The sequence below is a fragment of the Scylla paramamosain genome, chromosome 24 (genome assembly GCF_035594125.1).
Source record: "Scylla paramamosain isolate STU-SP2022 chromosome 24, ASM3559412v1, whole genome shotgun sequence".
NCBI lineage: Eukaryota > Metazoa > Arthropoda > Malacostraca > Decapoda > Portunidae > Scylla > Scylla paramamosain.
Genome location: NC_087174.1, coordinates 9,220,828 through 9,235,454, shown reverse-complemented (window position 1 = coordinate 9,235,454; position 14,627 = coordinate 9,220,828). Strand labels below are relative to the sequence as shown.

At 37.7% G+C, this 14,627-nt stretch overlaps 1 protein-coding gene across 24 annotated transcripts in view; it reads left to right on the top strand.

Moving 5' to 3' along the window:
* LOC135112698 (prominin-1-like) overlaps positions 1-10,320 on the top strand; it is a 119,467-nt gene extending 109,147 nt beyond the window's left edge. For 6 of the 24 annotated variants that reach the window (XM_064027366.1, XM_064027378.1, XM_064027369.1 and 3 more), the window contains 5 exons: positions 31-63; positions 625-759; positions 2,301-2,405; positions 5,952-6,194; positions 7,236-10,320. In XM_064027366.1, the coding sequence (XP_063883436.1) occupies positions 31-63; positions 625-759; positions 2,301-2,405; positions 5,952-6,165 (487 nt within the window). In that variant the 3' untranslated portion in view covers positions 6,166-6,194; positions 7,236-10,320. Of the gene's footprint in view, positions 1-30; positions 64-624; positions 760-2,300; positions 2,406-5,951; positions 6,195-6,628; positions 6,680-7,235 lie in introns of all 24 variants that reach the window. The other 18 variants (XM_064027380.1, XM_064027370.1, XM_064027372.1 and 15 more) reach the window with 8 other exon arrangements.
* The last annotated feature ends 4,307 nt before the right edge of the window (positions 10,321-14,627 follow it).

Sequence of the window (14,627 nt, the reverse complement as noted above, 5' to 3'; positions counted from 1 at the left end):
TGGACTTTATTTTTTCTCTTTGATATAAAGTAAGGCGATGGAAAGGCGTGTCGTACTCGTCAGGTGATTACTGGCTCCTGGTGTTTGTTGGTGCTTGTGTTGCTGTAGTGGGTCTTGCCGCCCCAAGTAGCTGTGTGTCTGTCCTCACCTGGCACCCTCTCAAACTCCCTCCACCTGGCACCTTCCTCTGCACTCCTTCCTGGCACTGGCATTCCATAAGTGTTGCATCTGCTGCTTGGAGACAAAACATACTAACATAACAAAAGCTACACCACTAAAACATGCTTGTACTGACACTATTATATTCTTAATGCTCCATGTTTTAGTTTCAGCTTAGTAATAGAAATTCTAACCTAGATGCTTCATTGTATCCTGGTTGCTATTCACTGGATCACATATTCTGGCACAGATTGGTGTAAGGAAGTGAAACAATGTAGCTGCTGAGAACCACCCAGAGTTACCATCTTACTGTGACTTATTCATTGTTATAGTCCATGGTACATATATCTCTAAAATATATACCTAAGAATGATCTATAAGTAGATGACCTTTTATGATGAAATCTCTCATTAAAAATTATCAAGTATTTGTATGAGTGTCGCTAATTGACTCTTCACTCTAAAGCAGTGCATATGACAAGAAGCAGCGGAGGCGTTCCCGCGAACACGAAGGTTACGTGAGCAGCAGCTACACCGCAGACCAACCGTACAGCGGATCACGAGCCTCGCCGCCCCGCAATGAATACATCAACACCACTGAGTAAGTGCTCCCTGCTCCTCATCCTTAGATATGAACTGTGTTGCCATCAGTGGCCTTCATCAACACAAGTGCCTGAGCTGGAAATAAGTGTCATGTTTAAAAAAATGGGACTCTGGTGGAGGCTGCTAGTATGGTAAAGGGTATGACTTTGCAACACCTTTTCCCTGCCATGCATTTTCTAAGATGTGCCAATGATTGTTGGCTGAAGGTGAGAATTGCCTGTCTTCATTTAATCCCACCCAGGCATATTCTCTTTCTTTTCTTAAATTATGGCTCAGGCTTTGCACTTATTTTGGCTACAGTTTTTCCATAAGGCTACACTTTTAGTACTAAGCATATATTGCGATGGGACATTATGAAGATGAAACCTAAGTTCTTCAGTGTATGGATGTAAATGTTGCTTCAAGACGATGTAGGTGGTGGTGAAGTGTTCTTGGTAACACAGTAAAGTGACTCACTTAAGTGACTCAACAAAGGTGACACCGAAAAGTTTGTATGTTGTGCCCCAAAGCCATATTCACTAGATGTATTGAACCATATAATGTCATAAGAATCGGTCACTCTGTTCACTCTGAAGTAAGCCACAAAAAAGTACATCCACATACTTAAATGCAATAAAAGACCAAATTCTAGCATGAGCATGTAGCCGTAAACATTTCTCTCGGAATGTTTGGTAGCAAGACTCTTAGAAGTATTACTGGGCTTGAGTATGTCTCTTGAATATGGATTTAAGTTACTTTATTTTGATTTTTTTGACAAGCAAGCTGGTGTTGAATGATAAGGAACATGATGATGAATAGCTCACTAACTCACCCACTAACTGTACCTGGGAGGACACAGAATTGATGACTGTGGGATCTTAAGTTGACTAGCACAGTTACACCTTGTTCTGGCATCCATTATGAGAAGCACTTCACTAGCACAGTTATGAATAGCAATGGTCTGTAGAGAAAGTTGTGAGTATCTTTGGGGCCTAGAGCAAGCAGATTCAAGAACTAATTTACTAATTTTTTGATGATTTCAAGGTGTTGACATATATTTAATTCTTTAATGTAGTTCAAATCTAAAGATATCATAATACTACACACTATTGTTGATGTATGTTAAAAAAAAATGCTTTTCATAATTGATAAATTTAACATTGCCTCTAACACCTAAGATAAATTTAATGAAGTGAATGTTATGGAGGGAATGGTTTGCTAACATAGTGCTAATATACTCAAGCACAGTACCCTTACTTCTGTGTCAGCACATGACACTGTACACTTAGTCTATTCAGTCACCCATGAGATGAAATTCCATTTAGTCATTTTAACTTTAGAGCACATTCCTCTCCATGATATGTAGAAGCAACAATTTTCTTTTTCTTCTAGCTTAAGATATCGTAACTCATGGTTTTTATTGACCAGTATTCTTAAAGCATTTTAGTTCAGGAAGAGCAAAGAACAAGGTGTAACTAATGCAGCAGCAGCAGCAGCAGCAGTAGTAGTAGTTGAGTGTAGTATGGTTGTGTCAGTTTGCCTATCCGTGTGTGCACACAGCTGGGCAGACTACCCTCCCAGTGGCGGGCCCCCACGCTACACCAGTCAGCCCAGCCTCTCCCCAGAGTACGAGAGACCGCCTCCATATTATTACCCCGGGCCTGGGTAAGTAGATGTTGCGCTGCTCAACTTGTGTGGCTGTCAGTCTGTCTGTCTGTCTGTCTGTCTGTCTGTCTGTGTCTGTCTGTCTGGCTGTCTCTGGTAGTTGATGTTTGTCTTATAGAATGTGTAATTGGACGTGGTAATGGAATTGCAAGGTTATTTGTTGATTATTTTTTTGGCTGCTTATAATTTTTTGATAGTTTTAATGCTCTTCCACAAGACAAACAATCCCCTCTTCGGGCAGCTGTCCTCAACTTGAGCAAAATCTTCATTTTCCTCCTGGCACAAAGTTTAACACCCTGGTGATGGTGCTGCCTCAAGGTGGTGGTGTTGGGGGCATCAAACCACTCATGTAGAATCTCTTCAAATTTAGAAATGTAACATAAATCCTGTTGATGTGACATTGCTTAGATTAGTGTTTTCATTCAAATATTGAAATAGTTTTCAGTCTTTGATGCTCCCATTGTATGGCACTTCTGTAAATTTCCTCACCAAAATCAGTACATAGCAATCTTAAAAGTCCAGACATTGTTTTAGCAAAAAAGAAATTTAAAAGTATTGCTGTAAGTTGCTGGAATTCATATATACACAAAAGTGGTGTTTGAAAATTCACCTTTGTGTTGCTCTTGAAGGATGTGTGACTGAGTGCAATTGCTTTTCTTTTAATAATTGTTTGCAGGTAAATAACTATTTGAAAGTAAATCCAGAATGTTTTTGTTGTTATAAGTTGCTCTGCTGTCAATTATATTGAGCTGTGACTTGTTGAGAAAGTAGATTAAATAGAAATAAAGAGTAAGGAGACCAAAAGGAAAAAGGAAAACATACAGAATTAGCTGATTGTTTCCTCTCCATTGGTCTTCTGGCACAAGTCTCAGTGTTTAAAGGAAGCTTTTAAAAAGGAAAACATTCATGATAATAGTAAGGCAGATGCAACTGCAAGTACTTGATGGAACTTTAAGGTTGTAATGTGCAAGAAAAAAGCAAACCTTGTCATTTAGAATAATTGGAATGATGCATATTCAGAAAGAGGATTGTCCCAAAACTCTACCCCTGTAAGTAGCAGACCAATTGATGTAAGTTGAACAGTCCGGAGAGATCTACAATTAAAGGTTCAATTGTACACTGGTGTCCCTGACTGCTCAGTGCATTGAGGGACATGTTAGGCACTTTAGGGTGCCACAGAGGGCCTCCCCCCACCAGCCTGCCTCTGTGTGGTGCAGGAGACACTCGGGTCTGGCCATCACAACATCAACACAACTAGATGCTATTCCTCTGACTGTTTATTGTTTGGTTTAACTTCTGTAATTAACATTGCATTACATATATTAATATATTTTTACTGTGCAGGAACTAAATGTGTGTATACTATGTTTGTGTGTTTGCGTGTGTGCGTGTTTGCGTGTGTGTGTGTGTATTTGTACAGGCCAGAAGGAGGACCTGCACATGTGTACATACGTGAATAAATGTGGGCTTGGCTGTGTGCGTGTGTGGAAGAAAATACAAGCAATACACAAGCGTTTGATAATGTATCAACAGGCGGACAAAGTTAGACATGTACAGACTATATATGATCCAGGTGAGTGTTCTGTTCACAAATCTGACATCATCCCTGCAAGGTAAAGTCTTGGCTACCATAACTTATGACATTTTTTCCAGACAGTCACTGACTTTGTACATAACTGAGAGGCATATAATTTACATCATTAAGGATTTATCAGTTTCCTAAGCTATGACACAAATAAGTGAACCTAAACTTTACTCTTCAGTGTACTAAGGTGCATTAATGGAGAACCTTATGTAACTGTCATTTTTAGCATTCATGTACTACTACATAGTTCACTAATGTCCTTCTTGTTGATCTCTCCCAAAGTTCAATCATATTTATTAATGAAGTTAAGATATAATTATTTCCTAAGTGTATATTGTATACTATGCTACTTACTGGTTTTACAAAAATAAAATTGATCCCTTCTAAGTCACTAATTGGTGCATAAGAATAGGTGACATTTAGGCGGCAAAATTTTCACCAGCAGGTCAGTGTTACATTTGAGTCCAGGTGCTGAGAGGTCAGATTGTCATGGCTGCCTACTCATGTGTATCTCAAGTCTTGTATCCTCAGGTGCAACTTTTAAAACTTAACAATTATTGGACAGTATGTAAAAAATATAAAATCTGTAAATGCGTGCTAATTCTATACAGTCTGGGGTAAGTATGCTCATTACTTATATTGATAAGATAAAGAAGAGTTACCTTGTGAAAATCACTGATGGATATTGACACTTGATGTGCACAGCTGTGTGTTAGTTGTAATATTGTTAGCACAGGACTCTAGACTAAATGTACACTATGTTCCCTCCTACACCATTAGTTTACCAGATCTTCTTTCCTTGATGATAAGAATGACCATTTGATGTGTGTGTGTGTGTGTGTGTGTGTGTGTGTGTGTGTGTGTGTGTGTATAGCAAGTTTACTTAGAAAAAAAACAAATAAAGTGGAAATATTTCATAAGACAGCTGCTAGAAGGTAGAATGAATAGTTAGAAGCAAATCTAGTACTAAGAATCTAAAATCAGTGGCTGGTATATACTGTTTATGTAATTTTGATTTATATACTAACAAGAAATCATGGAGTGGAAACTTATAATTAGATGATTTATGGATACTTGGTGTTTTCGGAGGGTAAACAGAGGCTGCATGTTCCTTGTCTCTGTACGACTTCCTTACAAGAGGGTGTGGGTTTAGACATAGAGTGTGGCATTGGGTGGTGGGTCTGTAGTGTGTGTCTGGCTGGCTCCCTACACCTGTGTCTGTGTTGCTCATCCCCAATTCGACTTGACAGTTTGACATCTTTTGTCACTGACCTATTGTGGTGATTGTGATTCAGTGAAGTTTGTGCTGATATTATTTTATGCACACAACATTTGGTTCACTGTGGTATGTGCTGATCAGTTTTACTCACACTTTTTTCACCACTTATTTCTTCAATTTAAGATCTATTTCTGTGTTTTTCTGATTCTTGCAAATCTTGTAGTAGTTAGCAAAGACTGTGTAATACTAACCATTACTGCTTCTTTATAATCATGTGATTTTTATATAAAAATAAGTGCTTATTTAACATTTTAGAAAATTAGACTAACAGCCTAAGGAAAGCTCCTAAGGTTACCATGCACAATAACTAATATTACAAATGAAAATTTTTTGCTTGGCTCAACACTGCTTTCCCACAGGAATCAGTTGAAAAAAAAAAAAAAGCCAACAGGAGAATGTGTTGAGGCTGCCAGGGGTGAGTCCTGCAGGCGTCTCAGTGCTGCTCTGTTGCATCATTGACAAAATCAATCATTATTAGTATAGCATCTTGGAATTTGACAAAATGAGGATCATATTGGACATCTGCAGCAATTATGCTGATGATTGTGACAGACACACACAAGTTCAAGCTGATTCCTGTGTAGCTTCAGTTCACTTGTAGAATTTGGGGTGAAGGTCAAAATCTGGGTTGCTTCATGGCTGGCAAGTTGTTGAGGTGGGCTGGATGTGTTGGATGTTGCAGGCCGCAGTACTATGGGGGACCTCCCCCGGGGGCTGGGCCCGCTGCCGGGGGGATGCAGGTTCACCCCCCCCCTCCAGGCAACCCCCCACCCGGGCCTCAAGGTCCTACAAACTTCATCCATGGCCCTGCCCCTTGGAACCCACAACAGCGCACCATCAATCTTGGCGGCTGGAAGATCTCGCCGGCCTACTCTCGGGACGAATATGATGCATAGTGGCCAGGTGTTGGCCGGCTGTCTGCACCGTACGACACTCTTCCTGTGCTCTCACTTCCTCACACTCTGTAGCTCTCCCAGAGTTTGGCTCATGGCTGCTGTGTAGATGTCTTGTAATGATATTTATCCAGCCAAGGTTACATTAATCACTGACCTCTGTAAACTGTATGATGGCTTTATTATTGTCAAAGTGATGAGAAGACACAAATTACTTCAGTATTTGGCTTTTAATGATAAGTTTGGCTTGCCTGTAATCTTTGCATGCCTCCATAGATTAGAATGCTTTTTAACATTATATCACATTACTCTCTACAGCTTTTCTGAATGTATGTAACTAGTCATGTGGGAAGCATACTTACTCTCAATTGACCACTGACTGTTACCAAATTTGATGATGCTAATACTATACCCTGTAACCCTCTTTTGGTTCTGAACTGACTCATGACTTGTTTGTGACCATCAGAGCAAGACCGACTCCAATTAGTGACTGCACAAACCGACTGAAGTCCGACAGGTAACTCACTTGTTGTTGTGCCAAGAGTTTCCCCCTAAAGACATCTGCTGCTAGTCTTGTAGTTTCCCGTGAGCAGGTCTGACACTAGTTGAGAGGAACTCATGTGGCAAGTCTAGTGCCTCTTGATCCCATCTGTTAGTGTGTTGATCTGCCTGCAGCTTGTAATGGTGGACTATTTTTGAGGAGTCATGAACCAAGGCTTAGAAATAGAATATGCTGTTTATTATTAAGTATGTATTGTAGTGATGTTTAGTTAGATCAGTATATATTTGAGGCCACTGTGTTTATTAGTCACCTGAAGTAGTGTTTATGGGGTGAGACAGCCTTGGATTATGAACATGTTCTGCTAACTTATTGTATGCTGTAGGATTTTGTCAATGTAGATAATCTTCAATGTAAAATACTTGATGGATATTCTTCCTTAATCAAAAATTCTTTTGGAGTTGATTTTCAAAGCAAAGAAGAATTAGGTTCCTGAAGGCAAATGATACAAAGAGTATTACACTTCTGGTTGACACAACATCTAATGAGCATAAATTCCTATCTTGTTTTGCAGTGAGGCGTAGAGGATCTCAGGACAGAGTCTGCGGTGCCCCCAAGTGTTCTGATGGGTGGCCATGACACCAGACCTTGTGTTCCCCCCCACCCAGCAACCCTCCCCCAGAAGGCATCACACAAAATACTTTGGAGAATCTCCTTTATAGCTTTTATATATATACATATATATATTAGGCCAAAGTTTCCTTTCCTTAGTTAGGCTGATGTGTATCCACAGTCCAGTGTTCTGAGTGTTCCACAGAACATTCCATTTCTTAACACCACCAACAGGATTTCTTTTTAACTTATTATCAAGAAAAGCAACAGAATGTTAGAGGTATTTATTGCTCGCAACATGCCATTTCTAGTGACATTGGTTGTTCAGTGTACACACACACACACACACACACACACACACACACACACACACACACACACACACACACACACACACACACACACACACACACACACACACACACACACACACACACACACACACACACACACACACACATTATGTATGCTTTTCTCACTCATTTTCATGTCAATTAAAGCTGACACATTTGTAAAACAAAACAAATTATTATCTTGATTACTTAACTTGTCCTCTCCCTCCTTCAGAGATCAGAAAAAGGCTGACCCTTGATCCAAATTACTGAAATATTGCCTTCCTAATAATAAATGCACTACAGTGTATTAATCACCAGTCTGACTGAGAAAATTTAAACAGGCTTTTCACACACACACACACACACACACACACACACACACACACACACACACACACACACACACACACACACACACACACAATAAATATTTTGACTTATCACCTGTCAGTTTCATACCTGTTGATATGCTGTGAAAAGAATTGTATTCAGACTGCCAATATCTGTCTATTTGTTGAATGTTTGTAGATTTTCAAAGCTTAATCTACAGCTGCACATAGAAATGTATTTCTGAAAATAGCTGATTTTAGGAGGTAGATACATAATTGGGTTTGGCGAACATCCAATACAGTGATAGGATACTGCTAATAAGCAATAGGACTACGAAAAAAAAAAAAATATAATAGATTTTGTGATTCTGCCATGTTTGAGCAAACTAATGCTTTAATTTCATGTTCACTGGAAGAAAAAGCTGCTTGATGTTAGTTGGCCAATACCTGGCTCTGTAATATGTGGTCTTCAGCCTTTTCTTCATAACACGTGTAGGTTTGAGCTAGGCTGTCCTGGGTGTCCACACACGATGGGGATGCAGAACACACCAACACACTCTGACTTGGTTCAGCTGTCACATTGGCAGTTATAAAAATAAAACTGTATTCCCACTATTTTGGGTCTCCATGCAGTATCAGTTGAGTAACAAAAGAATGCTTCATTGGAGTCTGGTGTTGTTGCCAAGTGTCTCCTGTATGGTGTTTTCTACAGAGGCTCAGTCACGTGTGGATGCAGAAATGTGCTTATTCAGATGTTCTGGATAATAATTGTGATAAAATCAACAGTTGTTCATTAGTTTTCCCAGGAGAGCTCAGCTCCTTGCAAAAGTAGAGTGTGACCTACATCTTGTCCCGTTGTGTTACCACTGATGGTCTTGTCACAATTGCTTTTAGGGTCTGTATTCAGCAACTCTTGTTACCATGATCATAAGTGTCAAATACTGTTTGGTACTGACTAAATGTTATATACTGAGTTCAGTAAGTAATGTTTGATAATCTTTGTATATTAGGCACAGAGTAAACCCTCCAGGTAGTTTTTGAAAACACCTAATGACAGTAATTACCATAGACTATAATAGTTTATCACTAATCTTGGACATGTGGCTCTGCCAGCAGAAAGATGTTTTGCTCAGTCAAAGTCCTCAGCTGCGTGGCTCTGGACTGTAGGTCTCTGTATGTTCCATACTAAAAGAGATCTGTGCAAAATAACTTAACTAGTAGTGAGATTTGCAATCTGACATTTTATGTATTTGAAAGCCTTCTGTAGTTGTTTCTTATTGTTTTCCTTCGAGGCAGTTTTACAGATTTTGTGGTCCTGATGGGATCCTGAAAATACTCTGTATATGTTGAACTAAATGTCACCTGGAGAAGAGATTCCAGGCCCCTTTCCCCCTGGAGAAGGTGTGGACCAGCGTGAGGATGCTGCCTGGCTCACCATTTTGTTTAATTTGCAAGGTGTTAATGTTTGGAGCTGGAAGATGGCACATAGACTAGTAAAGACATTTGATATAAATAAGATGGAATTTTGTGATAATACGGATTCCGATGTTAGAGGTGTGGATATATAACTTTAAACTCTTTGTGTAAACTTTAATGTATTTTGGAATAATGAACATGAATGTTCATTTGTTGACTAGATTCTTCAAGGAATCTTGGTTAGATGATTAATGATTTTGTCCAAAAAATTACTTCCTTTGCTTTTAATAATACGTATGTGTGTTTGAAATGCATATTTAGGTAGGAATGTGTTGATACTCCTTATTGTCAAGACTGTGTTTTCCAAGGTTAGGAAGTAAGTTTTCAGACGGGAGGTGTTTGGGTTGCACCAAGGCCAGTGCCACCGCCAGACTCTCCTCTCCCCTGGCTGGTCGCCTCCCCCCATTCACTGTCAATTCTGGATTTGTCACTTTCTAAATGCCATATGAATATAATTGCTCATTATGTTAACTATTTATGTAGATACCTAGTGTTTGATATTGTTTTTAGATTTTCTACAGGAACAAATTCTCAAGCAATGGGAATAGTGGGTCATTGCAGGAACCTGTAGACCTCTCAAGTGAAGCTTGTGTGTGTAGGTGTCCAAGGTAAGGGTTCATTCTGTCATCATGAGCAATAGACCAAGTGATTGTGTGTCATATAACATTTACTCGTAGTTCCATACCAAAATGATTTACAGTATTTAACACAACACCTATTCATTGTTGTTTTCAAGTGTTTATGAATGTGTACATATATATAAATATATAAATATATACATATAGATCAGGTGTGAGGATGAGTGTTGGTCTCATACACTGTAAGAAGTACCTATGTCCCATGTGATTTTTATATTATTCTGCAGTTTTCCTTGTCAGGTCTAATAATACATGAACCATTTTATAATCTTGTGTTGTATTAATATCCTTGTGTGGGAATCCAGATGCCCAAGATGACAAACAACTTGTAAGTAACATTCTACCTCTGGGGACTGACACCTCACAGAAAAGACAGCTTGGTCTCTCATAGTATTCTGTTCCAGGGTTTGATTCAGTGGAGGGTTATTAAAAAAGAAGAAAAAAAAAGGGGGGGGGAAGTAATCCTTTACTTCTGCTTAATTAGTCTTTTTTTTTTTTTTTTATAATAGGAATTATGGTGTTGGGTGGCTGTTGCTTCCCCACCTCAAATAATAAGCTTGCCTATTTTAAGTTCGATCTTTTTTCTCCTCCCACAAAAGGAAAAAAAAGTTGGGGGGGGGGAAGGAGGCTCAAGAAGTATGATACCGAGTCTGTTGCCTTTGTGTGTGTGTGTGTGTGTGTGTGTGATGCTTTGAATACAATGCTTATCCTAACGCCACTCAGGCATGGAGTATTCTAAGTTTTGAATACACCATTGAGACATGAAGTATTCCAAGAAATTTTTATATATATTGGGGTCTATTTCATCAGTCTGGCAAATTCAATGTGTTTCAGAGCTCACATACTCGTATGGATTTGACAGTGTTATTTGAGAGAGAGAGAGAGAGAGTAACATTTGGGTGGTTTACAATAATCATTACATCGGTGCCTGTTGTCGGTAACATATTTAAAATAATCATTGACTTAATAACTATCGGAAGTCACACTTAATATGAAGAAAAAAAAAAAAAAAGGATTCTTCTCTACGCGTCTTGAAAAGTCCGTCTCGATCAACAAAGCTGTTCACTGTTCAGTGTTTACATGTCAGTGTTCTAATAAGAGCGCGTATTCCTGTGGCCACGCTACTCTTTATATCTCACTACTTGCAAGGCCACTCATTACTTATATTCCTCAACACGTTTAGTAGTATCTAGACAACTCAGAAATAAGATATGAGAGGTAATAAGATATGAGAGGTAACTAGTGAACAATAAGCTGAACTTTCCCACTTACCAATTTAAAGTCACCATTAACTTGGCTAATGATAGACTATACAGTGATAGTTTATTCTCACAGCTCGGAGTGAGAGAGTGCACCAGGGATATGACTCCCTGTGAGCTTCCTAGTGACATGACAAACACTACAGACACAGGCAAGCAGGGTACCGTCTCCCGGGTTCTGACGCCATTCAGCGGTGAGTGTTTCCTCTCCTTGGGCAGAACTCATTTTGCATTGTTGGGTAATTTGTCGATCATAACCGGATCTGATCTGTCATCAGCCTTTCTACCGTTTCTTGAGGTAAAAAAAACAAGTGTGGGAACACCAAGGAAATGTACAAACCCTTTATTTTTGTTTTGTCCTAATACAAAAAGTGGGACACTCACCACAGCCTGCTGTTGATATGACGCTGGGTTGAAAGGTTCAGCCACACATGTCGCTAATTTTCAAGGAACATATATGTAACCTTTGGTAACATTGGATGGCAGGAAGTGTTAGTGCTTGCATGTTCTATCACAACGCACAACGCACAGGCCCAACAGATTTCATTCTCGGAATGTAGTTCCTCACACACACACACACACACACACACACACACACTGGCGGCCCGCCGGGCCCGTCCCACCGCGCCCTTCCGCAGCTAAGGTAACAATTCCCCGTCAATGTTTAGCGTAATTTCCAGGCTTTCCAGGTGTCCCAGCTGTTTCAAAGACTCAAGTGTGTAGGAGGAAGAGGAGGAGGAGAAGGTGCAAGGGAAAGGAGTATGAGGGGGGAGGGAAAAGGAGGTGGTGCGGAGAAAAAAAAAAAAAAAAAAAAACGCAATATTTTTTTTTCTTTTTCATCAATGGAATTGGCATTGTTTTGGTATTTTATTTATTATTAGAAAAGTATAGCAAGTTATGATATACAGTAAAATCTGTTCTAGCTTTGCGTTTGTTGATGAAATAACGATTTCGTCATTTTACTTATTCTCATTTTTCTTATTAGCACGCCTAGAATCGTTTTGGTATTTAATTTAAGACTTGAAAAATATAAGAAACATATACCAAGTATAAATATCTAGTAAAATGTAGTCTAGCAATTCGTATTTTCAATTTTAGAATAAGTCCGTTGCTGGATTTGAAAAAAAATAAATAAATAAATAAAATAATATATATATATATATATATATATATATATATATATATATATATATATATATATATATATATATATATATATATATATATATATATATATATATATATATATATATATATATATATATATATATATATATATATATATATATATATATATATATATATATTCCTTGAAAAAAAAAAAAAAAAAAAAAAAATATATATATATATATATATATATATATATATATATATATATATATATATATATATATATATATATATATTTTCATATTCCTTGAAAAAAAATATTATATATATATATATATATATATATATATATATATATATATATATATATATATATATATATATATATATATATATATATATATATATATATATACGACGAAGAATTTGTATTTTCTTTATTTATCTAGATAGTTTTTTTATTCAGAATATGTAGTATAATCTAGTCTGGCAGTTTTTTCCTTAATATATATATATATATATATATATATATATATATATATATATATATATATATATATATATATATATATATATATATATATATATATATATATATATATATATATATATATATACGAGTATATATACAGTAAAATCCCTCTTATCCGGTATCAACGGGACCGCCGACATGCCGGATACTTGAATATTGCAGGATACTTGAATAGAAGTGAAATTATGTCCACAATCACTACCTTACACTCACGCATCTTATCATAACAAAGATCAGCTGATCTTAATCAGCAGCTGATCTGATCAGCTGCTTAAGTGTAAGCACAACATGCTTCTTCTTTTCTACAACTTTAGGCATGATGAAGGTGTCAGGCGATAAACAGTGCACACGCGGGACTGAGTCACTGAGTAAACACAGTGCAGTGGGCCGCGGGTGGCGCGAAGCAGTGCGCTCTGGTGGCGAGGGGACAAAGTATGCCTCGCGCGGGAATTTTAATCGATTTTATGAGTACACATTGATTTTTTATTGATTTTAAGGCTCGGGGAAAAATGTGCTGGATACTCGAAGCTGCTGGATACTCGAATGCCGGATGAGAGGGATTTTAATATATATATATATATATATATATATATATATATATATATATATATATATATATATATATATATATATATATATATATATATATATATATATATATATATATATATATATGTATATATTTATTTATTTATTTATTTATCTTTTATTATTATTATTTTTTTTTTTTGTGGCCCCGTTCGTAAAGCTTACAGATTATTATCATTATTATTTTTTTTTTCGTTGATATTACTCAGGCTTAAAAGGTTTTGATATCCACGATATTAGTTAAAGTATATGACAGATCAGAACATGTAGTGCATTCTATTGTGGGCGTCTTCTCCCGGCATTTCAAAAATCAAGTTAGCTACGTAAATATAACGGCGGAAACGGACATTTTTCCTACCTCCCTACCTGTACATCAGTATTTAGCCGAAGTTCTGGGTGTTTACAGACTCAGACATGAAGGAAAGCCAGAATTAACCACGAAAAATGTATAAACAATTCCCCAAATCCCCCTAATAAGGCTTTAGTAAACTGAAGGATGTAGCCCCGTTCAAATCGCCCACCACAAAAGCATGAGGACCCAGACCGAGACCTTTCCTCCTCCCTCCCGTTGTCTCTTGGTCAAATTTTCATTCAATTCCCAGGGTTTTCCAGGCATTTCCAGGTATTTTTCAGGCTGAAATTTGTAGATTGTAGTAGTAGAAGGAAGAAATGAAGAATGGAGGAGGAAGAAGAAGGAAGGTTGAATGAAGGGGGAGGAGAGGTTTAGAGTAGTAGTAGTAGTAGTAGTAGTAGTAGTAGTAGTAGGAGGAGGAATGGAAAGGGAGGAGGGTGGGAGAGTGGTACTGTTAGTAAGAAGTAATAGGAGGAGGAGGAGGAGGAGGCTTTTTGTGTTTGTCCAGCTTTTTCGTGACCGTCCCACCTACTTAAAATCGGAATTCTACATGTGTGTTATAAAGCTCAGATAAATTTGTCTCCAGTGTGCAGTGTGAGAAAATTAAATGTTTAAAATATTACATTTGTTCACCAGATGATTGTTTGATTGATGAATAACTGTGTGTGTGTGTGTGTGTGATTCACCTACGGTCGTCTGATGGTCACCCGTTCCCCTACGGAAAGAACTCAAGAG